The following is a 12711-nucleotide window of genomic DNA, read 5'->3' as shown; positions in this document are numbered from 1 at the left end:
CGAAATGCAAATATTTTACCCATTGCATGCGGGTCGGATAAATAGTTGACCCTAATGATAATCAATTTGTTGTGAAAATTTACGGGAGAAAACAATATCTAACGAAAATTCCACTGAATTTTTAATATAAATGCCAAAATTTACAAAAGCTGAACTAGTTTTAATTATAAAACAAAAAAAAGCATGGAAACTCATCCGACCTACTTATAAAATATGTATGTAGTAATTAAATTTTCTAAACAAAACTTAACTCAGACTTAATTTAAAGTCAAAATACGTTATCAGGAATAATATTTAAAAACTGGAGTCAACTAACTATCCAAAGTAACGAAGGAACTTTTTGTAGACCCATTGTCTGTGTGTTCCCATTTTTTTCTTTTGGCATTACATACATTTTAAATGCAGCAGAAATTACACTTACAGAAGCAGCATCACATACACATGTGCACACACTTTGGTAATGAAATAAATTATTAGAATTTATTGAAGGTTGGCGACAGAGGCGACTCGACAACGAAGGCCATAAACTCTAAAATGTAATTTAATTGTTGTCGACAGTAAAAACTTATCTCATAAATGCAGCAATCATTGTGCCGCACACTGTGCGAAAGAGAGAGGGAGCCAGAGGGGCAGAGGGGCAGAATGAGATAGGGCAAGGCGCACATTTGCATTTTCGTAATTCTGTGGACTATCCTCGTTTTCTGATATGGCCCTGCTGCTTTTGGCCTTTTTGATAATTGCATTCCTTAACTGCAACTGCTTTTCCTTTCTCCCTTCTCTTCACTAATTGGTAGAAATTTCCATTTCGCCTTCGTTATAGTATATATAATTTTTGTAATTTTGTAATTGTAGTTTGTTGGAGTGAAAAATTAAAACTGCAAACAAAAAAGCCATATTAATTGTGGGAAAGCAGTGAAGCACGTAATTAGCAGCATGTGGCAAGTAAAAATAATAAAAACTGAAGTTTTTAATATTAAAAAAACGGAATGAAGAAAATTCAGCCGAATGGCAGTAATTGGAAAATAAAAGAATTAGAATTTATGTCGAGCTGCAATGAAAATAGATTTTTAGTTCATTTGAAAATGCACAAGTTAATGGAAATCACCATGCATAGCAATCATTTGTACATGATGTTCCTACAACATTTTTAACACTGTTTATATATAAATTATTTCCGAATTTTACTTTACTAAATAATCCCCTTCGTTCGACAAGTGGGTTTGCTTCTATTTCACCAGCTCCCAATTTACAATATACAATCTGTAAGCGAATCTCCAACGACAACAAATGCCTTGAGGTGTGTCTATGTCTGGGTCTCTGTGTTTTTATGGGGTTGGGAAAAATAACCGAAATTGTTAGTTGCATATGGCCAACGACAATCGATGCAATGCAAAAAATAACATAGCCAGACTTCAAAAAATGTTCGAGAAATATTTATGGTGCACACAAAAATTTCTGCATCAATTTTTCGACTGTTGAGTTAGAAGGGAGCCACTGCAGCAAAAATACCTAAACAAAAATTTAATCGAAACTCTGTGAGTGAAAGGCGGGTGAAAGGGAAGTGGCAATTGCATTCGTCGAGAGAGTTTATTAGTTTATAAAGTTCGGTTTTTTGTTTGGGTGCACCATTTCTGGGCATGTGAGCAAATTGCTTTGGTCAAACATATATTAAAAAAGCACCCACACAAACACCGGGAAAATATATAAAATTAATCAAACCAAAACTAGGAAAACTTCAAGCCTGGGCTTTCCCGACAAGCGACAAAAAAATACAAAAATAAAATGGTTGCTCCGCTCGCTCTCTAATTGGAAACTTTGCTCGGCATGAGGTTTTTCCCCCAATTATAACCAAAGCCGAGATCTACTTTTTGTCAAGGGGGATTTTCCCTAACAAACTCTTTACCACCTCTGTATTGCCGGCTTTTTCCAGAAAAGTTTAACACTGTTTTTTGCGTTTAGTTTATATTTTTTGATAACATTACTATAAACTTTTTGTTTCTATATTAATATCGTTTAAAATTTGTTTTGCTTAACACATTTTCAACTTTATTCAACTGGTATAAATAAGTTTTTTGTATTGTGGTTAACTGAAGCTTTTGGGAACTTCAATTGTATATTGTAAAATCATGAAAATTGAATTATTTTTGACTGAAGCTGACATAGTAAAAAGTTGATGAAAAGTTACTTGCAAATAAAATTGGAAAATTTATGTACGAGGAATAAAGTTACAGACCAATTTTGTACCTTTTAAGGGATTATAAACTACTGCCAAAATGTAATAAAAAAAATTTTCATTTTCAAAAAAATAAATATTTAATGTGCCCTAATGCAATTTAATTATTTGTAGGTTCTTTAGAGTAGACCGTAATTTAGAATTTTTCATCAAAACATCTCCCCTTAACGACTATTCGTAATCTCATCACCGAATAAAAGTAGTCCACTTAGTGTGACACATAATTTCACTATGATTAGCTCCGATCATTGTTAATCTTTTTTTGAGTATTTCTTTATTTCACAACCATTGTAAAATCTCCGCACGCAAAGCCTATAAAAGGAGCATTTACGAGTGCGTGATTTTTGTATTAATGCAGGCTTTTCGGGAAGTAGATGAGCAGAGCCCACCGACTATCATGTGAGGCGACCGCAAAATTGGCCAGACAAAAGACGAATCAGTCGAATGGAAAGATTTCCATGACAAATGTCATAAAATTCGTTGAGCGAATATATATAATTTTTTTTTCGCCTTGCTTCTTTTTTTATTATAATTTGTTATATTTTGTCATTTAGCATTACAGTTTTAAGAAGGGGCACATATCTCATTTGGATTTTTGGGTTGTGTCCGTTTGGGGGGGTTCCATTTTCCCAAATGCCGGCGCCTATAAACTCACACATGTGTGCGATAGTGTGTGTTTTAGCTGCTTGACAACAGCGGAAAAGAACGGAAATGCTGCTGCTGCCTAACCGAACCACCCCGAAAAAAACGAGGAAAATCGAAATGGGGAATGGAGAGGATGCCGGGGGATTCCCCAAACAATGAGTTTGGGCCAAGTCCATGCCAAAACGGACATGCCAACGGCAACAACAACAATGCCGAAGCACAATTTCGGTGGCCGATGCCAAGAAAAAAGGCTAACACATACACGGAGAGAAACAGACACTGTTTCAGTGAGCGGCAGCGAACGGAAGAGACTTGACAACATACGCAACATGGGCGAAAAATGAGTGGCGACGACGCTGGAGACGGCGTACATGGCGTATGAGTGACGAAGCTCCGGCTTCTAACTCCATCGGAGAAGGGAGGTCGAGGGTAAGGACCACGACCAGGACGAGGACGAGGACGAGTGCGAGGACGAGTACCCAACCAAAATTCGGAGAAAAAGAAGAAAAAAAAAACAGACAACTAAGGCACACGCCCCGCACAGATTTGATAGTTTTTATCGATTTAAGTGGATTTTGGCCTCACACAAAACGAGCTTGCACGAGGCGACAGAGATGGCTAGAGCCGTGGAGAGAGAGACGGCAAGCGAGGGCGCCTAGAGTGGTGGAAAAGAGGCGGCAGGGACGTCGCAGATAAATAGACAGACAGCCTTGGTTTTTGGCAAACGTCGCGGCCCCAAACAAATAAACATAAAACAAGCCGAAATGTGCGATGCGTTAACTCGTTTAAGTCGAACCAGGAATTACCCTCACTTAAATCAAGTAATCTAATAAAATAAAAGTGAAACAAAATAGAAAATTTGTATACAAATTGTAATAAGATTATTATTATATGTAATTTATTTTCTTTAATAAAAGAAAATAAAATACATATTATAAATGTTTAAGGATCAGGTTATAAGTTTTTTATAAAAGAAAACGGAAAGTATATGTATATCTTTTTATTAAATTCAACCTATGATCGAAACTTTGGAATTAAAAACAACAGATTGTCCCTTTGTTAAGCCTTCTCAAAGCTTAGGCTACCATCCATTTCAATAGACTCCTTTGATCCACAAGGGCATGCAAAAATCTTTGAAGTTTGGCGATGTGCGTCTTGGTAGCCGGCAGAGATAAGCGTTCTTCCATACACAAAGCCAACCAAAAAAAAATGGAGCTGCTTTGACATCCGAAATCAAAGCCCAAAGTTTTGCGTATAAAGCATAAAGCTTCGACCATGAATTGTTTAACTTTGCGCCCGGCTCCAGCATTTTTTCTTTATTATTTATTTTTTGTAGTAGTTGAAGCAGGAAGTCTGTGCGTGTGCCACGCCCACCCTGCTCTATCGCCCTCTTACCATTTTTTTTTTTATCAACACTTTTGCCGGGGGGTCCAAGCAAATGCGTAAAAATTATGCCACAGCTTGAACGACTCGACACGAGCAAAAGGAAAATCGCACAAAAAAAATATATATGAGAAAAAAAGGAAAAAATAAAAAGAGAAAAAAATGGGAAAACAAAATGCTGCGGATACGGATGTTGGGGAAACCAACGCCGGACAACCAATTTACTTTTATTTTATAGATGCCTGCTTGAGGTTTTTGCTGGGTTTTCTCAAATATATACATTCTGGGGATCAATATATATATTTTTTTTTTTTCTGTTGAAAGGCGTTAAATATTTCCCTCGAATGTGCATAATTTATGCCTACCAGCAGAGCCAAAAATAATAAAACGGAGATAAAAAATGTATTTATTTTGCGCATATTTACGCATGGGCCAACGGAAACTATTGCACAGCAACAACAACATATACGGATTTCGCACTGAAAAAGTGACCCGGCTAAATGCGCATAAATATTAAATGAGCTGGTAGAGAGTGTATCAATTGTTCTGGCCCCCCCATCTGGATATCCCTCGGACTGGATCTGGTTTGAAGATGATGATTTAGTTTTCGGCACTCCATTGCAATAAATTCCGTTTGCCAGGCCATTTCCAACTGGTTTTGTCAGGGCGACTCTAGTCTGTCTACTCTCCGTACTCTCGATATACTATATGTACGTATATATGCGAGCGTTTTTAGAGAAATGTACAAACGTACAAATATACGGAGGATCCCTCCTAACTGCTTGGCACTCAACATTATAAATTGCCGCATGCGGGGTCCGGGGGCACTGTAACTGGGCAAAGTCATTGCAGCCAAACAAAAACTTATTATTTATATACACATATTTGTATGTTTGCAGCGCTCGTTCACAAAGTACTAGTGGGATTGCAGAAGGGGCTCCACTCTAATAAATAATTATCGTATTGTTTAAGTCTCGAATGAAATGCCATAAATCATGACTTGGCCACTAGACGTCGCGAGATATTTGACTCTGAATTATTATCATCACAGTCACATCAGACTGATAAGCACTATGGCGACAGAGCGAGCAAGAGGCGAAGATATGGGGTGAGCAAGAGGATGCTGTTGGTAGTAACTTAGGGTGGCATAACCTCAAGTAACTCGGGTTCTGAGGGTGCTATGTCCATGAAATTTGGTATCCGAGCTCCTTTGATTTAGTTGCTCAAAATAAATAAAAATCATAAGTGTTAGCGTCATAAAACAACATATTGTTTTTCAACCATTTTACAGCTCTATAATAACCAAATTGCAATTTTGGGTAAAAATTAAAATTTTGTAGAGATCCTTAATGAATATTGCTGTAAGTCAAAGTATACATATTAAAACCATCTCGTATGAATATCTAATCTGTTTCGTCTTAAAAAAACCCAAACCACTCAACCGACCAAGTTTATAGTCCTACCCAGGGGCCTACAAAGTGAGAGGCACTTATTACAAATTCGCTCCCTAGCTTCAACGGGAAAATTGCGTTTTGGCCGCAAAACGATTGCCCTTTGGCTTAAGTCCTCTAGCTTTTACACACACTGAGTTTTAGTAGGAAGGACGCGTTATGAGCCCCCAAAGTACAGTAAACGCGTCAAAATGAAAAAAGCAGCCTCGAAAACACACAAAAATATTCAAATAAACTGGCTGAAAAGGGAAAATTGAAGCGAACTCGACTATGGCCAGTAGAGGTTTAAATGAAAATCTTTTAAGCAGAGTCCCGAAGCATCAGCCGCATCATCGTCATTATTATCAATGGTGGTGGTGGCGTAGGCCCAAATGAAATGCGGAAAAGCGCAGCCAACTACACCGCAACTATGCTGCAATGTTGCGGCTTTCAATCAGCGCAGGTGGACAACCATTTTCGCTAAAATGAGATGGGTGAAAATATTTCTAACGTAAATACAGTTCAAACTAAAATTTAATAGGCGGTCAGGCCCCTGATTTATATACAATGTGTTGCTCAGCGAAATAACAATAGTTTACTAAAAATTAATGTTGATTTAAAATTGATTAGGGAGATATTGATATAGACATTAATCCACTATATATTTCATAACATAGAAGTTACTGGCTATCTTCGTTTGAGTTTGTTTTTTAGGGTTTCCAATTCTGTTAAATCGATTAATTTGGATCGCATTCCGTAACATCTTTCAATAAATTTATGAGCTTTCGATTTAAAATTTCTCTGAGATGTCTTCCGTGGGTTTGAGTCTGCGGCTTGGTCATCAGAAAGAAATTTAATTCTTCTGATAATTCTTTCTGGAGACTTTGCCTTCCTAGGCTTATATAATATGTTTATATCTTCACCATTAGAAAGCGTTTTCGTTTTGCTATCTTCTGCATGGGATTTACTGTATTGCTGATCTCCACCTCCAGACAGAAAAAATGTACGTCTGATCTTTGGTTTTATATCTTCTTCTGGCTTTACTCTCTCTAAACTTGGAGGTTTCTGAACACAAAATCGCACCTTTTTATCTAAGCATTCTATACTTTTTCTTCTTGTTAAAGGCTGGTTGGTCTCATTTAACGTAATAAATCCACGCATTCCTCCAATGCTTTCTGCAGTCTTTATAAGAAGGATACTCTCTCCAGCAGTTTTCCTTTGATTTTTAGAGTGATCCCTGGCCATTTCTCTTCTGTAATCCTCGGGATCAGAATATTTTTGTTCTCTACTCCCTAAGTTATCTCTATTTACTGATCGTAGAAGCTCATCTACTGACTTGTTCTTGGGTTTTCTAGGTTTTATCTCTGATGCTATGTTTGTCTGTTCGATGGAATCACTTAAGTTATGATTTTCTTGCTTACGACTTATAGGCATTATTTTGTTCTGAGGCGATACACTATCTCCACGGTTTTCAGATGTTTGCTTAACTGAACTCAAGCAGCTATTATTTCTTTTAACCAAAATGGGAGAACGCTCTTTTTTCTTTATAGGTGATGTTAGGTTAATTGTACTCAAAGTGTAATTTCTTTCTTGATCGAATGTCCTTCTCAACTGATATCCGTCCATCATCTCCCGCCAGTTATCCAAAGGTCCTTTGAGTTTTCTAGCTTGATAAACTCTTTTTAATAAATGTGCCTCCCACTCCATTTTCTTGCTTACTTCGACCGGAACTTGTCTTCCCTTATTGGCTATGGAAAACTGAAGATTTTCGGTTTTTTCGGTAGGAAGTTCTATGATTCTTTTCTTCCAGTCATTAGATTGAAATCTTTTTTCTGGTTGAAATCTATTTTCTTCTGGGTAATTATCAAAAGGTGAGGTAGTGCTTTCCTTAAAGGGGTTAACATGTCTGCTCATGTCCTCATATTTACTTTTAAGATCGTGGTACTCCTCATCCAAGGGTTGACGCCTATAACTAGGGATTTGCAATGGTAGACCACCACTCTGAAGTCGCAGCATTCTCTGCGGTTCCCTGTGCAGCCAACTCCAGGGCATGCCATTGAAATAGGGTTCGGGCGTTATGAAACCGCCGGAGAATCTCTTCTTAGTGCAGGGTATTATCCTTTGCCTCGGCGGCCCACCATCTCCAAGTAATTGCCTTGAATGTCGGTTCTCAACGACCGCAGTATATAGATTTGAGATGCGAGTAATTTGTATGAGTTGGGCTGTTTGTGGCGAAATAGCTGCCATAGCAGAGCTTTCATTGCAATCAGAAGCTAACATTGGACTTTGCAGCTCCGCCTCGCAGGCACTTTGTAAGGCCTCGGGATCCTGCACATTGGCATAAGGACTTGGGCTCTGAGCCTGGGAAAGCTCACGATCGCTTGCCTGACAAGGACACCGATAGGGTGCATAGCCATATGGTATAGATTCATCAGAGGGATAAGTATTTAGATCGGAATTAACACTGCCAGGCTTTTCGTACCCCAATCGCCTGAGTTCTGCCCACACTTGACTTTTCGGCGATGGTACCTTTGCAGTGGGTCCACGTCCAGAGAAGGGAGTTATGGCATCTTTGCCACAATAGCCGGGATTGTGTATGTGTTTGATATTATCATCCTTATTTTTGCAATATGCACACTTCTTCTTTCCCCTGCATAACTTCTGTGTGGGTAGGTTCAGAAAGTACTGCATCATGGTTATGAGAATAATGAATGTCCTGCTGGGCATCGGCCATCTCAGGTTACCACATTCATCGAATATGCCGTAGTAAAGTTCACAGGTATCGGATTGGACAAATGGTATCTTGAGCGTATTCCAACCTGCCATCAAAGGGTAGAGAATCCTGGCGAAAAGCTGCAGGGTCAGTTGATGCAGAAACGAGCGGACAGAATTGGCTGATTTGTCCACCACCTTGGCCAGCAATTGAACCATTTCCCCGTTCCTCTGACCCCATCGCCTCTCGCTCGACATACAACAGCTGGCTGACTTGCGGCCCTCTAAATACGGCCTACAGCTTTGGACACGATGGAGACGAGGAAATTGTGGTAGACAGACCATCGGATTCGTGCGATCGCTGTGCGATCGACAGCAGCAGGAATTCATCTTGGCCTGACCGTTCCGGGGTTCCGAAAAAAAGGTGTTAAAATACTCGACAATTTTGTAGTTGCCCGGCTAAGGCAACAATTTGGAATGACATTTGAAAAACAAAACTCCTAGGCTATTGGGATTATGATGAGAGGAAATCACAATTTATTAACAATTTATTTAAGTTATGTACTTGACAAAATATTATTTTTAAATTTTCTTTTTTTTAGGAGACACACGTTTCCCGGACTGACGTTTGGCACTGATGGTGCACTTATCTTTAAGTGCTTTAATTTTTTTCTTCAAGGAAGTGTGTACATGTCGCTTGGTCTTTAATGTTGAGAAATCGTTCTTGGAATTTAAGCGGATTTTTTTTGTATGTCTACGCTGCCCGGTCCAATTCTTTCTTGGATCATAGGGCTCATAAAAGAGCACAGGGACTTGTTCACCCAAATACCTTCTGGGAACTTTTGAAGCGGATGGAACCTTTGGATAATTTCCTCGGACTGTTCCAAGAGCGGGCGGTATAGGTTGCTTAGACTTTTGCTGCACAATTTCGTAGTATAGGTTTGAGATCGCTTTGGCGGTTCGAACCTGACGTCTTAAATCCTTTTCTGCTGTCCTTTTCCACTCAAGATCTACATTTTTTAGGGCATATCTTAAGTCGTCGAAAGTTATATTGGATCCCTTTCTTTGAACCAGCTGCCTAATTAAAATTCGAATACGCTTTGTCCTTAGATCTCCTACAGGACCCGTATAGCTCCCCCTAGTTCGATGTCGACCTAGTCCTTTCATTAGATATTCCGCATAAGCAATTGGCTTGCCATAAGCTAATGCCAGTTCATCGTTGAGAAAAACAGACTGTCGTCCAAATGTTTTTGGTTTCTTTTTCCTATTCAAGTCCTTCTCAGATTCCGGTTCGGACTGCGGTTCTAGTATCTGTGATTCATGGCGTGTGATGGAACGTTTTCTCTTCATCGGAACCCTAGAACTGTTTGAAGGACCCAAGCTCCAATCTATAGGGTTAAGACTTTCCTCATCGTTGGATTCTGAATCATAGCTCAAAACCTTTGGATGGCGGTTCGCTCGATGGCCGTCAGGACACGCTTTGTAAATTGGTGAATCCTTTTGGGCTTCAGGCGAATTGCCATTTAAGTAATCCAGCAGTAACGGAAGTATTCTCCGAAGACTATTTGATTGGCTGGGACTCCTTAAATTACCTCGGTGATCAAAGATGCTCATGTACCGATCACAGATGTATGGATAACAAAGGGGCACATTGCAGGCATTCCAACCGCAGCCCTTGGGATTTAATTGACGATTGTAGTTCTGCAGACTGAGTTCGAAAAGGAAGCCATCTATGTCCTCGGGGTGTGATCCAACCAGTTTGGCCAATTGCTGGATTTCCAATTGGTTTCTCTGTAGCCAAAGACATTGGCCATGGGAAAGACATCTAGATCTAGAAGGCTTTCGATCGCAGAACGAAACCATCTTAGATTTCCACGGAAACTGTGCTACAAGGGCACAATTCTTGTGATGCGAGCTCATCTTATGGCGAATACGTTAAATTTGGAAAAGGGGTCGAATTTAAGGAAAACTTCAAAAATGTTATGGAAGGCTTAGATCTCAAGGGCATTGTGTATGGAAAGATAATAGATAACATTATATTATCCAACTTATTTTAAAGTACAAATTGGCAAATGTATAACCAAGGATTTCAAGTGAAAAGCAATGTAAATTGTAAATTGTTAATAGCTGTGAATACCTATTTCTAGATTTATAAAATTAAATATAACCCTTCTCAATCAAACAAATTATTGGCTGTAGAGCATATCACGAACTTTTTTAGATCAGCACTCGTGGCATAGACCACTATTGAGCTCCCCTTGTCAAGTCGATTGGCAGGTGAAAATAACCTTCAGTCTGTCAATACTTCAATGCCATTCGTTTGGGCATTGCGCCGACTGACACCGAAATTAAAAAATGGTCTTCACTTTTTCTTATTTTGGACACGAAACGTGTTCGCAGCGTAAAAAGTAAATTTGATTATGTTAATTTCTGTTCCTTCTTTTCCCATATATTTTTTTACAGGTGGCGAACACACCCAAAACCGAAAAGGAAATTAGGCCCAGAACGTTGATGGACAAGACTGTGTGTGTGTGTGTGTGTGTGTGGGCCAAACAGATAAAAGAGATGAAGACGAAGCAGCGGAATGAGTTGAAAGTCAATAACCGCAATAAAGCGACGGTGGGATTTTCGGGCCTAAACAAACACGCAACTTGGGCCGCTAAAAAAGTTCAGCGACCTCCGACACAGTTGGACAGTTTTTTTGGCCAAAACTGAGCGGAAATGATCAACAGTTAGGCGCTGCACTTTTGCTAGGAACTCTTACCAGCTTTTCGCCAAACAAACTCTTCAAATTCACACGTATAGTTGGTAAGCTCAAACAGACCGTAAAATTAATAATTACAAAATTGCATGTTCTTTGTTGCTATCATGGGCATAAACAATAAATTTGTATGTCAAAAATCTAAGCGCAGATAAAAGTTTACACGTAAACCTCAACAACAATAATAACGACATCAACAACAATCTACAATCAACGCTCAGCCATTGGGGAATGTTTGGGCAATTGAGTTAAATTTATTTGATGGGGAATTTGTTTGTCTAGTAAGCCTTTATGTGAAAAGCACTCTGATAAAAGGGGGTTCACTATTTGTATAATTTTTTCCAAATAAAATGGTGAATCTCCTTGGCAAACGAGTGAAAATTTGTTGACCCACTAAGCAAAATGAACCTGGTATGCCTGACAGTTAAATAATCCATAACATTTGTCGACATTTTAAATGTGTCAGTTTAAGCTCCATTGAATTGTAATTACAAAAATTCATTGAGTGTTATCTATGATCTTAGGCAAGTACTAAGCTGGCAATCAAACGGCAGATTTCTATGAAGAGAACAACGCTTTATGTTGTATACAAAACAACAAATTTGTAACCCTAAGTGCAGCAGAGATATAACGTTTTTGGATTTGTTCACTGTTTTTTTTAGGTTTTAAAGAATAAATATTTTTTATTTTCTTTTTTTCCTTTTACTCACAATGATGAAAAATCTGCAGCTAGTGTTTTGAACTTAATCCGTTTCAGCAAAATGCATTTAAAGTTGATTTAATATTTGTTTATCAGCTTAATAAATTTTTAAAAACCTTTTAGTATTTTGTTTGTAATTTTATAAATTTTATTTTATAACAATTTAGCTATGTGTAGTTTATAAAGTGTTTGGTTTTATTATTATTTGATATAGCGCAAAAGTGTTTAGCAAAAATCTTTGAACCTTTTAAAGGTTTTTAATTTTTGTATACGATTATTATTATTTAAATTGCACAAAATTGTTATTGTTTCATTAAATGCTTATTAAGTTTATTCGTATATATTATCTGTATATAATGGTTTGCTGGTAAAAATGTTAATTTGATTCGTTTTTATTGGTTTAGCTTGGTTTAGCTTGTTCAAATCTATTTATGAATACAGCTGCTGTAAAAATTCCCGTTGATTTTTAGCTGGATTTATTTGTATTGCACTTTTATTGTAAGTTTAATTGGAATGCTTCAGTGTTCGATTTTTGTATTGCACTTTAGCCCACAGACTGAAAAAAATGAATGATACATTATATACGTTGTATACGTTTTCTGTTCCGGACCCAAATTGAGGTTACACGGGAATCATTTGTTTATAATTCAATAGCAGCAAGTAAGTAATTTTTAATTGTTTATCATACCCCTTCGGGAGTGCTGGTTGTTTGTGGCTGTTTCTTTGTATCTACAAGTAGTTGTATCTGTTTCTCGCCATATTTATCTATCGATAGAAAGCTTTCGACTCTATAAATTCAAGAAACTTATGGCGCCGCCCCCGTCTCCATCGAAAAGTTTGCCATGAG

General features: G+C 38.1%; 3 protein-coding genes across 6 annotated transcripts in view; all 3 read right to left on the bottom strand.

Moving 5' to 3' along the window:
• LOC108150452 (fibronectin type-III domain-containing protein 3A) overlaps nt 1-12711 on the bottom strand; it is a 114913-nt gene that overhangs the window by 50121 nt on the left and 52081 nt on the right. For 2 of the 4 annotated variants that reach the window (XM_017278613.2, XM_017278615.2), the window contains exon 1: nt 11875-11975. The exons of the other annotated variants lie outside the window; for them this stretch is intronic. The gene's annotated coding sequence lies outside the window, so the exon portion shown is untranslated. Of the gene's footprint in view, nt 1-11874; nt 11976-12711 lie in introns of those variants that run through there. 4 annotated transcript variants of the gene reach the window in all.
• On the bottom strand, nt 6208-8806 carry LOC108150453. Its single transcript, XM_017278617.2, has one exon. It carries the CDS (start codon nt 8791-8793, stop codon nt 6379-6381), a length of 2415 nt encoding a protein of 804 aa, XP_017134106.1. The 5' UTR covers nt 8794-8806; the 3' UTR covers nt 6208-6378.
• On the bottom strand, nt 8972-11881 carry LOC108150454. The gene has a single exon (XM_017278618.2). The coding sequence runs from the start codon at nt 10321-10323 to the stop codon at nt 8986-8988; it is 1338 nt and encodes a 445-aa protein (XP_017134107.1). The 5' UTR covers nt 10324-11881; the 3' UTR covers nt 8972-8985.

This window comes from Drosophila elegans, unplaced genomic scaffold, assembly GCF_018152505.1.
Source record: "Drosophila elegans isolate 14027-0461.03 unplaced genomic scaffold, ASM1815250v1 contig_814, whole genome shotgun sequence".
Taxonomy (NCBI): domain Eukaryota; kingdom Metazoa; phylum Arthropoda; class Insecta; order Diptera; family Drosophilidae; genus Drosophila; species Drosophila elegans.
This window is presented reverse-complemented; position numbering and strand designations above follow the sequence as displayed.